At 48.1% G+C, this 14,084-nt stretch overlaps 1 protein-coding gene across 1 annotated transcript; it reads left to right on the top strand.

The window, feature by feature from the left end:
* Nucleotides 1-1,318: 1,318 nt before the first annotated feature.
* Nucleotides 1,319-13,820, top strand: LOC135235222 (EF-hand and coiled-coil domain-containing protein 1-like). Its single transcript, XM_064300501.1, has 8 exons — nucleotides 1,319-3,384; nucleotides 4,550-5,102; nucleotides 9,184-9,308; nucleotides 9,737-9,875; nucleotides 10,857-11,007; nucleotides 11,283-11,429; nucleotides 12,825-12,894; nucleotides 13,352-13,820. Exons 1-8 carry the CDS (start codon nucleotides 2,769-2,771, stop codon nucleotides 13,489-13,491), a joined length of 1,941 nt encoding a protein of 646 aa, XP_064156571.1. The 5' UTR covers nucleotides 1,319-2,768; the 3' UTR covers nucleotides 13,492-13,820.
* Nucleotides 13,821-14,084: the final 264 nt, after the last annotated feature.

Raw genomic sequence — 14,084 nt, 5'->3', positions numbered from 1 at the left:
CGTCCTGCGACTTAGGTTACAACAGTGAATATGTACGGATTCCTAGACGTGCTGATGAGAGACCACCCTTTCTCATATTAACCTCCAATATGCAAGACAGGATACTAGCAAATTTATGTCAAGTTCCATTCATTTATATGGGGTGGTCGATACACGTCCCCTTAGCAACCAAATGCTAGCGCTGGACCACGTCTGACTTATTTGCTGGCACACAAAAAAAAAAACGTGAAAGTACTGAAAAAATAACAACAGGGGGATAACAAGGATATTTTTCCTACATAACTAGGTACAGGTTGTTACCGATATTTCGCCTATTTCATATATAGTTGCGAATCAGTTTACGCTTTCCTGTCTGTCGAACGAAGGTGGTCGAATAGGTACTCTCACTCTAGCACTTTGTTTCAGGTAACAAACTCATGATAAGCGATAACTAAGCTGACCAGTAACAAGCCTGAAATAGTTATGAATTAGCTAACTAAATTGATTGTAGCTTAATTAATTCATTCTAGTTAGCTAGCCAACTAGCTAGCTAGCTAAACGTAGCTAACATTGTATAAATTATGCACAGTAACGTTAGCTCAATGCTATTAGTTCATACGCTTTAGCTACGTTTTTTTACTAACGTTATGATACCTGTTTCCAATAACTTGACAGCGTTACATTGCCTGATCATTTTTGTTGTGGTAACCTAGCAAGATGACCCAAACTATAAGAGCCACGATGTTTTCCCATCAATACATGCTATACAAATAAATAACCTACAGTAATTGCATTGGCTACACATGCTGCCCACTAGCCCCAGTTTGTGCTTCTAATCATCGTTTTTAAGCAATATCATAGAAAGAGTGCACTTTTTACTACAGGAATGAATGTGCATGTAACCCAGAACAGTTATGGATTATGTAAGGAATGTATGATGCTCAGCAAGGTGCAATACTGTCAACAGTTATCTGTTTCTGTCACTTGTTTTTCTGGTAATGTAACATTATCGCATTTCAGTTTGGCCAAGTAACGGTTCTTTTCTTCGACTGGTAACCCCAAATAATACGGGCTAGACATAGTTTTAACTAGCTAGCTAACGTAATTTACTTGTTATTTACTTTGCTTGTTATCAGAAATAGTCTAGAGGGACTCTGTTGTTATTGATTGTTTGCGGAAGTCTGCCGGAAGTCAAGTTAGGGCCAGAACAACGCACATGCGCAGTAACGTTTGTTTATGTTGTTACCGTTGAAACCGTCTATAGGCAGCGATAACCCGCTCCTGGTCTCCAGGAGACGCTGGCCACAGCTCTTCCGGCGGGGGGCGAGACAGGGTTCAAAGGTCACGGTGAGGAGCAAAGGCGCAGACACACTGCAGCTGTTGACACGCGGGACCCTTCACGGCCGTAAATTTCAGTCTCCCTATTTTGTTCGCTCCGGCCGTTTTTTTGTGGGGTTCTTTTTTTTTTTTTTTTTGGTGACCCACTATTGTGTCGCAGAACTCTGGCAAAACATATGGCGCGCGGGCACCGCATAAAACAGCCTCGTCCACCGACCCCGTTATTTCCACTCCATAAAACAGAGCAAGGCCGACAGCACTTCAACCTCCCCCTTCCGTCTGCCACACTCACCCTTATTTTACTGCGGTTTGTCTAAAAGCCCTTTCATTTTTGAAACAAGCCTTTTATTTCAGAGAAAACATGCTGATACGCCGACACTCGACCCTATCCCTCCCTCCCTCCACCCTCACCCCAGAACAACCACACAACTACAAGAGCGGCTACACCACGGCGAGTCCCAATAAATGAGTACAAATAATATTTGTGTAGCTAATTATCCATAGTGCCAATCCTGCCCATATCTGGAGCCGTCATGTTTCTCACAATTCAAGTCGTTGCTAATTTATCGTAAAATTGAAACAGGCTGACTCGCGTGTGTGTACATTGCTACACTCACATTTGTAGAATTAATTAGTGCTTTAGCCATGACGTGCAGCATAAGTATTTTAACGTGCAAACTGATGGTGAATTGCCATACTACATATTTGCATAGTGTCTAGGGGTGGTGTTTTATGGCGTGTTCATATGCAATTATGGCGTCAAAATAGACATTAAATTAAATATAGGGTAAAAAGACATCATTAAGTACGATATTTACCAGATCCTAACTTTGTATTGTTTTGCCGAACAGCGTGGTGCAAACCCAATCGCAGTCACACTGAAGACTAGTCTTTCCTTAGGAGTGGGAGTGGCATAACTCAAGAGCAAGTTCAGGCAACTCCCTACGCTAATATTTGAACTGTGAGGATTCCTTTGGAAATTACCTCACTTTAACAGTTTATGATCCGTGGCGTGTCGGACCCCGCGGAACGAGGCGCCGAATTCTTGCGGCTCGGGGATTTCCTTCATCTTGGGTCTTAGACAAAACCACAGAGAGCAGCAGCTCGTGGGCGGCGCCGAGGTGCGTGAAGTGGAACTGAGGAGTAAATTGAAAACTTCCCGCTCCATCCCCGCCCTCCTCTGTGTTCGGTAGGGGTTGTGCAGGACCGCTGAATGAAGGAGGAGTCACACACACACACACACACACACACCTCGCAAGCGGACGCACGAGAAGGATGCTATCACCGGCACTGCGAGACTGTGAATCATGACATTTCTTTCATGGACCAGATGAATAATTTAATCGTTTTGACTATTTAATCACTGTACATTTTGACATGTTCCTGGCGGTCTGTGTGCTCTGTTGGGCTTGAAATGAGATCTTAACAAGTTTTGACTTCTTGAACTTACCATGCAGGACAGTCTGAGCTCGAAAGTAGACGCTGCTCCCAGCGCTTCCCAGGTAGCGATTCGCGCGTGTCGCAAGAGCGAGTGGCTACAGAGCGCGTTAGCCCATCATTACGACCCGGATCCCGGGGTGGAAAACGAGATCGTGGTCCTCGCAACAGGCATCGACCAGTACCTGCAGGAGATATTCCACCACCTGGCATACCGCAACGGATGCGACCTCGTCACCGCGGAGGATTTCAGGCTACTGTGTCAAGTCCTGGGGCTTTTCGACTCCAGCGATGGTGCGAAAGAGAAGGGAGACGCAGACGACACGGCGGCGATTTTCTCCGGGCTGCCCACCCAGCTGCACTTCAAAGACTTTCACGCGCGGCTCTGCGGGCACTTCAGCCTGCGCGTGCGAAACGGCAAGCCAAACGCGCGCCTCCCCGTGACCGAGGAGACGGAGCACATCGAGCGCGAGATCAGGCTCCGGTGGCCGCGAGTGCGTAAGAGAAAGAGCGTCAGCTTCGACCTGTCCAAAGACGCTCTGTCGGACACAAGGCGAATACCGAGACCTGCTTCCATTCTGAAACTGGAAAATCTCCACCACTGCGCCGGAGAGTTGGAGGAGAAGAGCCGTATGTATTTACTACCAAACAATACTTAATGGATTTCCAAATGAAGCTAAATGCTGTTGATGTGAAGCAGGGTATACTTTTTCATGTGCGTTAACGAAATACTGTATAATAGCCTGAATCTAGTGCGCGCCCCCTCCCCTCCCAATCCAGCTATATCTGGCATCTCGCACTCAAAAATGTCGTTTGGTCGCTTGCTGCACGTTTTTCTTCTCCATTGTTTTCAAACGTGTTTGTTACTGATAGCCTATAAGTTGTCATAAGTTAGCCATTCTTGGCTGCAACCTGAAACGCGTCTTGGAAACACTGCAAACCAAAAGTATGTGTAATCCAATTTCACCATTGATTGTCCTTCACGTGATATTTTCATACCAACAAGTCAGACAGCCCAGAGGCACGAATCACGGCACGCGGGCTTTTGATCGCAAATATCCTTAGCTTATCCCGTGAACAGAGAGCCTTGATGGAAACAAGACCCGATTCGCTCATTAATTAAAGACCGTGTATACAGTTACGCGCCCTGGAGCTGGGTCTTTATGATGCTGTAACCCAAGAGAACGCTACTCCAGAAAGTGACACCGCACTAAAGGGAGAATTTAAAAAATGACTTTATTCACAGACAATTTCCCAGCTGGTTTTTTAATAGAGTGCGCGGTGTGACAGTGTAGATTAATGACGTAGCAACTCAGTTTGCAACTCGAAAGTTGAGTGTTTGATTTCCCGCTGGGCTACTGCCATCCTACCCTTAAGCAGGGGATCGGGCCTGAATTGCTTCAGTAAAATATCTAGCTGTATAAATAGATTTTATGTGACAAATTTAATCTGTGTAATTTGTCCTGGATAAGTAGTGGATATGCTTGATGCCAAATAAAGGTGCAAAAGCAATCTGAATTTTGTTATTGGAGTTAAGTGTCAGGTTAATGCAACCCATAAAACTCAATTTCTAGCAATCGGTGTCTAAAAGCCGGGGAAATATTAGACACCTGGAAACAAAGTACTATACTGAAGGGTGAACATGTTGATTATCCATATTACAGTTTATTTTACAGGTTATACAAAATTATGTAATCTATCCTATTCAACATTGGTTGTTGCTTTCTGGTACAATCAGAAAATAACACAATCTCTGTTTCCGAACCCCTTTCGATCCCCTATTTGTTAACTGCAGTGGCAGACTCCAGCCTACAGGGGGCAGCGCTACAGCAGGCGGAGATGGAGAACGTGGGCCTCCGCGAGCTGGTGGAGGACCTGCGGGCGGCCCTGCAGGCCAGCGACGCCCGCTGCCTGGCGCTGGAGGTGACCCTGCGGCGGGAGAGGGGGGCGTGGCCTCGGGGGCGAGGGAGGGAGGAGCCCAGGGAGGCGAGGGCGGCGGAGTGGCCGGGGGCGGCGCCCGCGGCGGGAGTCCCCCGGGGCGCCAGGGACCTCCTGAGGGAGCTGGAGCTGATTCGGGCGTCCCGCGACGGACAGCTGGCAGAGGCAATGAGGTTCAACCAGCGGCTGGAGGCGGAGCTTGGGGCGGCCAATGAGGAGAGCCGCAGGCTGGAGGGGGCGGTGCTGCGGCTGCAGAGGGAGAACGGGCAGATGAAGAGGAAGGCGGAGGAGGCGCGGTCGGCGCTGTCCCGCGGGCTGGACCGGGTCCGGGAGATCCAGGAGCAGGCCAGGCTGGTGCCACCCCTGCAGGCTCGGGTTCGACAGCTGGAGGCTGACAGACAGAGGGACAGGTAAGAGCCCGGAACCCGACTCCCAGGTACCAGCCTCATTCTCAGGGTCGGCCCAACTGGTTAAATCTGACCATGACAGCAGGGTTCCCACAATTTAGGCCCAATTGGATAAACCTGACCAATTGTGGGAGATAAGACAAGTCCATCTGGATACATCTGACCAATGATAAGGGGCAAGACAAACACAACTGAGTAAACCTGACCAATGATAAGAAATGTCACCAACTGGATTAATCTAACCAATGATAAGAGATGATAAGACATGTCTATCTGGATGAATCTGACCAATGAAAAGTGATAAGTCCAGCTGTGTAAATCTGACCAATGATAAGAGAGGTCACGCACCCAGTTAAAACTCAAATCTTTCCAGAATGATAGGTAGCAGCCCACAGCCTTGTGTGTGTTGCTCTGATTTCTCCCTCTGCATGCAGGCATCAGGCACCAGGTGTTCTGACTGGTGGTACCTGTGAAATTACAGATATGGGCCTCTTACAGGACTCCAGGTGACCGAAGGAACCAATGATTAAATCACAGAAATATACAAAAACATTTAAAAAACTTATTCATTATGGTCATATGTGTTATTCATGAAAATATATGTCTTACTCACAGACAGGGAGAGAGACTCTGAGAGAAAGAGAGATGTAGTGAAAGAGAGAGAAAAGGGGGAGTGAACGAGAGGAAGAAGGAGTGAAAGAGAGAGAAAGAGTGATGGAGACAGAGAGAGAGAGGAGTGAAAGAGAGATAAAGAGTGATGGAGACAGAGAGAGAGAGTGAGAGAGAGGAGTGAAAGAGAGAGGGAGAGAAAGAGTGATGGAGACAGAGCGAGAGAGGAGTGAAAGAGATAGGGAGAGAAAGAGTGATGGAGACAGAGTGAGAGAGAGAGAGAGGAGTGAAAGAGAGAGGGAGAGAAAGAGTGATGGAGACAGAGCGAGAGAGAGAGGAGGAGACAGAGCAGGGAGAGAAGATGTGGAGACAGAGTGAGAGGGGAGACAGCAGGCAGATTGGGGTGTGAGCTGGAACGTTGGTTCTCTGCCTGTCATTAGGGAGATTAGTATCTGGAGAGTGCAGGTTCTCTTCTGTTTCCTGTAGAGGTGAACGCTCAGGCCAGGCCTTCCTGATTCACTCTGTTATTCTGTGTAACTGTCGGGGGGGTGACAGGGGAGAGGGGTATCCAAAAAAAATCACTGTAGGCCCATTGTGTCCCTGTCCCATTCTCACACAGGCCCAGGTCCATCGTGTGTATTCAAGAATTCCCCCTCGCAAAAAAAAAAAACAAAAAAAAAAAAAAACATTGTCCACAGACGGATGTTTTCCTTCCTGTTGGAGGGACAGCTCCCATCTGGAGGCGTCTGTTAGCGGGAAGGGCCGGGGATTAGCGTGGAGTCGCTGCGCGTAGCGGAATCCCCGGGATTCCCGCGCGGAATTTCAGCTTGTTTCTGAATGAGTGGAATTCCGGTTTTCCCACCCCGGATGGATGGGGGGGGGGGGGGCGGACAGGGGTTAATATCCTGTGAAATGGTCAGTTCAGGGACCCGTACGGAATCGTGTTGAAGCCCTGTTAGTAGGTGCTTTCACAAAGACTGAGAGTGAAAAGACAAAAAAAAAACAGTGAGAAAGAGATTCTGTCCTGACCTCCACTGCTCTGGAAGTGGGGAGTGAGGAGTGGGGGGTGGGGTATTTAGACTGGGGAGAGGGGATTCCTAAATTAAACATAGAGGGCAGAATAGTGGTAAATCCATTTGAATGCACAAGTTGCAGGTGGGGAGAGGTTGGGGCAGCAGCTTGTAGATAAAAGACCCCCCCCCCCCGCCTGACTGGTGAGGAAAGGGAAGGGGGTAAGGAGGGGTGTAGGTTTAATACACAAGACCCCAGCATGGGGTAGGGGGGGCATTTAGTCGCCCGATGAGTCCATTTTCTTCTGCATTTTAATTTTTAATTAACACCTCTCCCCTCCCCTCTCCTCAGTGCATCTGAATGCAAATTCAGGTTGGGGGGGGGGGGGTGGGGTGGTGAGAGAATAGAGGCTGCTGGGATACTCTGTGGAACTTTGCTGTGATTGGCTGACAGTGGCAGGCAAGCGAATGGGAGGGCAGCTGTTTTTAATCATGGCTGCTCATTAACCAGGTGGGCGGAGCTCAGGTTAATGGGCAGCCTGGCCAGGGCCTACGACAAGGGGAGCAGACTGCAACAAACGAGACTGAACCTGCCTGTGCACAAACAGGCCTGTGTGTGTGTGTGTGTGTGCGTTTGTGTGTATGTGTGTGTTTGAGAGTGTGTGTGTGTGTGTATATGTGTGTGTGTGCGTGTGTGTATTTGTGTGTGTGTCTGTGTGTGTATGTGATGCTGTGTGTGTGTGTCTGTGTGTGACTGTGTGTGTGTGAAGGAAGTCCTTAATACATATTCATCTCTATCCAGGCATAGCCTTGACAGAATCCTTATCTCTCCTTCTCTTCTGATCCTAGAGCTTCAATTAAGGGAGTCGTCTGTTCACCTCAGAGGGATGGCGAGTGTATGTGTGTGTGTGTGTATGGGGTGGGGGGGTCACCAGTCCCTCCTGTTGTTTGGAAAGTGTGAACCTACGTGTGTGTGGGGGGTCAGCGTGGCCCAACCTGACTTATAATCCAAAGGTCACAGGTACTGAGCATTCATCCATTTTTATTTTCTTTATCTAACCTTTTATTTTACCAGGAAATCCTACTCAGGGCAGTGCAATAAATGCTAAAATCACACAATAACAGACATCAATGAAACAAAGAATGAGTAGATAAAAAAAAAACAATTCAAGCACTTCCAGCATTGATTCCTTAATTCTTGAATTGTGAATTAGATTGTGGCAGTTCATTTAATAGTAATTGAATTACAGAGGCTCACGCTATGCTAATGCTCACATAGCTCATGCTATGCTAATGCTCACATAGCTCATGCTATGCTAATGCTCACATAGCTCATGCTATGCTCATGCTAACATAGCTCACGCTATGCTATACGTTAACTTCTTCACATCCCCAGACTGGGAGGCGACACAGTGATAAGGGCCGTGGAGATAACCTAAACGAAGTTGACTCAGGAAAAGTAAATGTTTATCCTTCTAAAAACCCTTCCAGTGCGGCCTAGCTAATCCCCCAGCTCGCCTGCCCTGCCCACCCGCTCCCGAGCTCTCCGTCCCGGGCCTCCTGTGGGGATTTCCTGGTCCTCTGTTTATCCTCTCAGTCATCCGCTAAATGGCACACAAACACCTCCCACGCCGCGAATGGCAGCTCTCAGACGCTAACGAAGTACCTCGCCTAATTGTCTGAAGCGTTAGTCTCTTTCACCCCTCGGCTCCTTGTGGTGACGGAAACCGTCAAAATCAGCAGCTTCTTCTCTGGCTTAAACAAACCGCTGGGGGAGGTAGTGACCCCCCCCCAGGGCCAGCTAAGTTTTAAAGTGTCAATGAAACCTGTTTGTTTTTTAACCTTTTCCAGAGTATGTTTTTTGGAATGTTTTTTTTTCTAAGCCAGTGTTCTAGAACTCCACTGCTGTCAGACACCAGTAGTGGTTGCGTCACCAGCATTAGAATGTTCAAGTTAAGAACATTCTGGTCACGTATTTGTGATCTCGCACCTTAAAGGGTTAATCTGTGTTTGGCTAATTGATTAAACGTGAGGCAACAGGACAGGAAATGAGGCACCTTTTCATTGTGCTGTCTAATTTTATCTCACACAACAGATCGGTTCACACATATACATAAAGTTAAGTGTTATTGTCAGTGAAATGCAAAACATCCAGATTTAAAAAACTTATGAATGACTTTTGTGAAAAAATTAAGTACACAGTGATTACTTCTCTCTCCCAGAAAAAGTGTATGCACCACACAAAATCCACATTTCAACAAAAGTGCGTTTTCGGAAATGACAGTACAGGATTCAAGTCCCACGTGTTTCTCTATTTTAGTTGTGTATCTGGTGGACAGAGGTTTAGCACAGAGAATTTAATCCAAACGTTAGCTGCAAAATCTGCATTTTGCAAGTGTTTTATTCTTGGTGTATTTTTTTTTTTTTTGCTTTATGAACTCTGACCCCTGACCTCTGAACCTCAGGAGCCAGTGCACCTGCAGAGCAAACAGAGATGAGTGGGACGGCCCAGCACCCATGACCCGTGAACCCCGTCACATCCCCCTACGCCACTCACCCACAGGAAGAGACGAGCCCTGCAGCAAAGGAGGTGAGCCACACCCACCCAATTAACCAATTAAGCTCAGCCAATTAATCAATTAGGCAATCAATTATCAAGGCAAACCAACCTCTCCCGTGATCAACATTTTTTGGCAAATTCTATGCTTTGGTAGGAAGGTGCAGAGTGTGCACCCCCAGCTAGCCATGGGGGGTGTTGAGTTTTAAGGGTTCAGTGCAGTGGTAACCAACCCTGTTCCTGGAGATCAACCATTCTGTAGGTTTTCATTTAAACCCAGGTTTTGCACACCTGATTCTGCTAATTAGCAGCTAAACAAGATCTCTAGCTGTTGAATGGGGTGTGTTTTGTCAGAGTTGGAATGCAAACCTACAGGACAGTAGATCTCCAGGAACAGGGCTGGTTACCGCTGGTTTAGTGAATGTGGATGAACTTTGACCTCAGTCTTCTCTCCCGCACAGTGGAGGAAGGCCTCCAGAGGGCGGTAGAGGGTCGGGCTGCCTCGGATGAGGAAGAGGAGGACAGGGGAAGCGAGGAAGGGCAGTGCTGTCTGGTGGAGGTGAAGAGGATGCTGAACAGGCTACGCTGCTGTGCTAAAGGGTAAGCATATTCTACATTCAATACCTGTGACACATACTCACATCCAGATAGGGGCTATTTGGGGCCACGCCTACTGGTTAAGTAGTTACACACATCTGGGCTGATTAGATAACACACCCCAGTTGTCTGAACTCTGCTTAACCAGTAGGCGTGGCCCCAGATTGGCCCTACACCGAGCCCTGCCGGAGTAACGTTCAGTTTTATGAATGAAGACTTTGACTAACTGGGTCTGTTTAAAATGAAAGCCGTCTGTAGCCCTAGCAGAAAGCAGAGTGAATGTGTAATTGCTGGTGTTCCTTTCACACCACACACAGTAATTACACACACACTCTGCACACAGACACACACACACCCTACACACACAGTAATTACACACTGGCTCTCTGCTCTCTCCTGAAGTGACAGTGGAGCCTGAGCTCAGTGTTGCAGGGTGAGCGGGACTCCAAACTGGGAGAAAAACAAGAGTGAATTAGTCAGAATAATTTAAAGTGATACTTTTAAGTGATACGTTTGGCCAGTGTTGTTTGAATGTTTGCACTTGCATATGCGCACACACTCACGCGCGAACTCACACACACACATGCACGCGCACTCACACACACACACTCTACACACGCACACACACACACACACACACACTCTACACACGCACACACACACACACAGCCTGCACACACACATACATACACACACACACGTAGACACACACTCACACACACACATGCACGCACACACACACACACACAGACATACACACACACAGCCTACACATGCACACACACTCTACACACAGACACACACACACACACACACACACACATACACACAGAAACCCTGCACACGCACACACACACACACACTCTACACACAGACACACACACACACACACACTCTACGCACACACACACACACACACTCTACACACACACGCACACACACAGGTAGATTAGCTGATGTGTTGTCTCCTCCGCATTCCTGCAGCTGCCAGAACACAGCCGCCCGTCACCTGCTCATCTCACAGACCTGTTTCCATGCCAACCCCCACGGTGGCATCGCTGCAGCCGTGGAGCTCAGGGGGCGTGGCCACAAGGGCCACACCCATCCGGAGGAGAGGGAGAGTGACCTGGACAAGGTGGGGGTCACAGAACAGGCTGGTGTTACACTCAGAGCACAAACAGTGGTGTTCATGGGAGAAACATAACAGCTTTTCTGGTAAACAACGTGGGGTAGACCCAGGCGCAACTTTTAAAGGTCAGTGAACTGTTTTACCTTGCAAGTCTTTTTTTTTTTTTAAATTTAGCAGTGTTCTAGACCCATGGCAGACCGTAATGACACATACACAGACATAAAATATGATTTCAAGTAATGGTTTTATAACAGGACCCCTCTCTCCTCCCTCTCTCTCAGTCCCTCAGTTCAGTGCAGTTCAGACAGGAGGAGGTGGAGATGCTGAGGGTGGAGGTGCAGATGGTGGAGACCGAGAGGGTCCGTCTGTCCCTGCTGGAGGAGAAGCTGACGGACGCACTGACGCTGCTGCTGCAGCTACGCGCCAAGGTGACGCATCGCCATGTTCAAATATTTTTTGAGGGCCCCTGTCAGTCTGGGCCCTTAGAATTGTCCCAACTCCTCTCCTTTTACAGAAACCCTGAGTGTGGCTGTCCACACACTGTAGAACACATTCTAGACACAAGAGATCTTCAATATCCAAAAAAATGTTTTATTTTATATTGGGTTTATTTTTTTAATAACCTTTTAAGTTAATGTGTTAAAGGAAAAACCAGTGGACTACAAACTGCTGCACGTTTGTTTTTGTATGAATAGTTGTGTTAGAAGGTGCAACACATTGTAGATGTCCACGTTGCTTCATACACTGAGTTTGGAGATGGAACAAGCCATCTTTGGCGCCCCCCTGTGGTCAGCCCGTAGTATTTGTAATTAAATGGATCCCAAGTTACGGAATCTCTTCCGGACCACATCACACAGACCACACCTGAGTAAATATGCTGTGAGACTCCAAAGGTTGGTGGGAAAAGGAACGAGGCCGGAACTGTAAATAGTCAGAGTGTTCTTCGCCTGAGGGGCCGATCAATTCACACAGCAAAGATGGTGTGTCAGAGCCCCAAAGATGTAAAAGTTGCATTAATGCTGCATGAATCTTGAGCATGATCCCACTAAACTGACATGGCAGTAGGGTGACACTGAGGTGTAGCATCAGTACTAACAGACTAGTAAATTTCAGTGTTCCTTCTGGCCGTCCAATCAGAGCTGCGTGACAAAGTATGAAGTTCTGCGACATAACAAAATTCTAGAGGGGTGCGACACTTTTTTCAGTTGAGAATATGTCATTTTTGTCATGCGACACTTGTGGCAAAGGGTCGTGCGACGAAGTATAAATGAGGCTTAATGCTAGCTGTCGCTAATCCTTTTAATCAGAAGAGTGCAAGGTTAGGCATTTCAGGCCCCCTGAGGTATTTAAACTATCGCCACAGCAAACAGCCAGTTGTGTAATACACGGTGTGTAAAACGCTTAATGGAATTTTCTTTGGGTGAGGGGGCATCTGCTAGGTTAAGACATAGCCGCATTCTTTTCAGTGTAAACAGACGCAAGATACCCTTTGCAGTTATAAACATTGTCACAAACGCCCCGCTTGGTTCCATGGCAACAGAAGCCAAACCTTTAGCTTATGAGCAATCATGCAGGCTCCTGTGATTCACAACAGAACATGGGCAGGTTAAAGGTTACTGTGGTGGTTTGAAAACATGCACATTTCACCACTGTGTGTTTGAATGCGGTGTTGTGGCTGCTTGCATTGACGATTTCCCTTGCACAATACTGCATGAGCACAGCTAGAGGGCGCTAAATCTGTTCATTCTCACTTCTCTCTCTCTCTCTCTCCCTCCCTCCCTTCCTCTCCCCCTCTCTCCCTCCCTCGCTCTCTTTCTCCGTAGGATATCTCTCGTAGAGCGTTGGGAAGCATATTAATGGACACATTGGACATCAGCAGTAAAGCGGGTCATGGTAAGTTTCTTATTCCCTTTATTTCTTTAATTATTTTCGGGGAATACGTCCTGAAAGAGATGAGGCTGTTTTACTGAGACACCAAACGGGCCTGGTGTGGGTGTGGCCTATTCTCACGTGATCATCTCACTGACTGGCCAATGAAGAAGTTGACAAGCCAATCACAGATAAGCGTAAAGCATCTTTGCACGTTTAAAACTATTATTATTATCATTATTATTTTTTTGTGTGCTAAAACCAAAACCAAAACCAGCATCCACATTGGCCCTTTTTGGATAAGATTGGACCCCCCAGAACCATGACATCAGTGGTAGAAAGGGCGGGATGCAGTTGGGCTTTGTCCTGCTGGGGTAGGGGGTCAGGGTGGTTTCTCTATGTCCGAAGCCTTTGGACATGGGGGCGTTCACTGATCATATTACCTGTCTTCTCCTCCGCCTGCCTGTCTGTCACTCTTTAGGCCCCTCCCACGCGCTGCAGGTGGTCGACGCCCTCTGCCAGCGGCTGCTCACCTGTGAGCTCCTCGCGGAGGGGGCGGGGCCTCAGACCGGCGCCGGAGCCCAGCGTGGAGGAGCCAACCCCCTGCTCATCTCCTGCTGACGACCTCCGACCCTCTGAGTCCTGCTGATGAACTTTGACCCTCTGAGTCCCCGCAGGGTGCGCCCCAAACCTCCCCTCACCCGGCCGGGGTTCCAGCATCACAGCAATGACCGCCCCACCTACACAGGACCTGCTTAGGAACACACACACATGCGCACACGCACACACACACACACACACACACATCCGCACGCACGCACGCACACACACACACGTACACACACACACGCATGCACATACTCACAGACACATGCAGACACACATGCACACACACAGGTAACACCCACACACGTACCACACTCACTCACACAGACACCACACATACATACACTCACTCACACTCACAAAATGAACTTGTGCTTTCGCCATTGTGTGAAACCCCCGCAGTTGTGCCCCATGCTACGCTAACGCTAGACACTGTGGGGAACCCCCCCTCACTCTGGAGCCTGCTTAGCTGCTGCCTGGACAGAACTGGGGAATCAAGGACATAAAAAGACTCCAAAACCCAGGAAGAATCTCCTCAGAAGACTGTGGGTGCCCTTTCTGTGCTGTGATGGGGGCGATGGGGTGTGGGGTCGGGGGGTTAGGCTAGA

This window comes from Anguilla rostrata, chromosome 11 (assembly GCF_018555375.3).
Source record: "Anguilla rostrata isolate EN2019 chromosome 11, ASM1855537v3, whole genome shotgun sequence".
Classification (NCBI taxonomy): Eukaryota; Metazoa; Chordata; class Actinopteri; order Anguilliformes; family Anguillidae; genus Anguilla; species Anguilla rostrata.
This window is presented reverse-complemented; position numbering and strand designations above follow the sequence as displayed.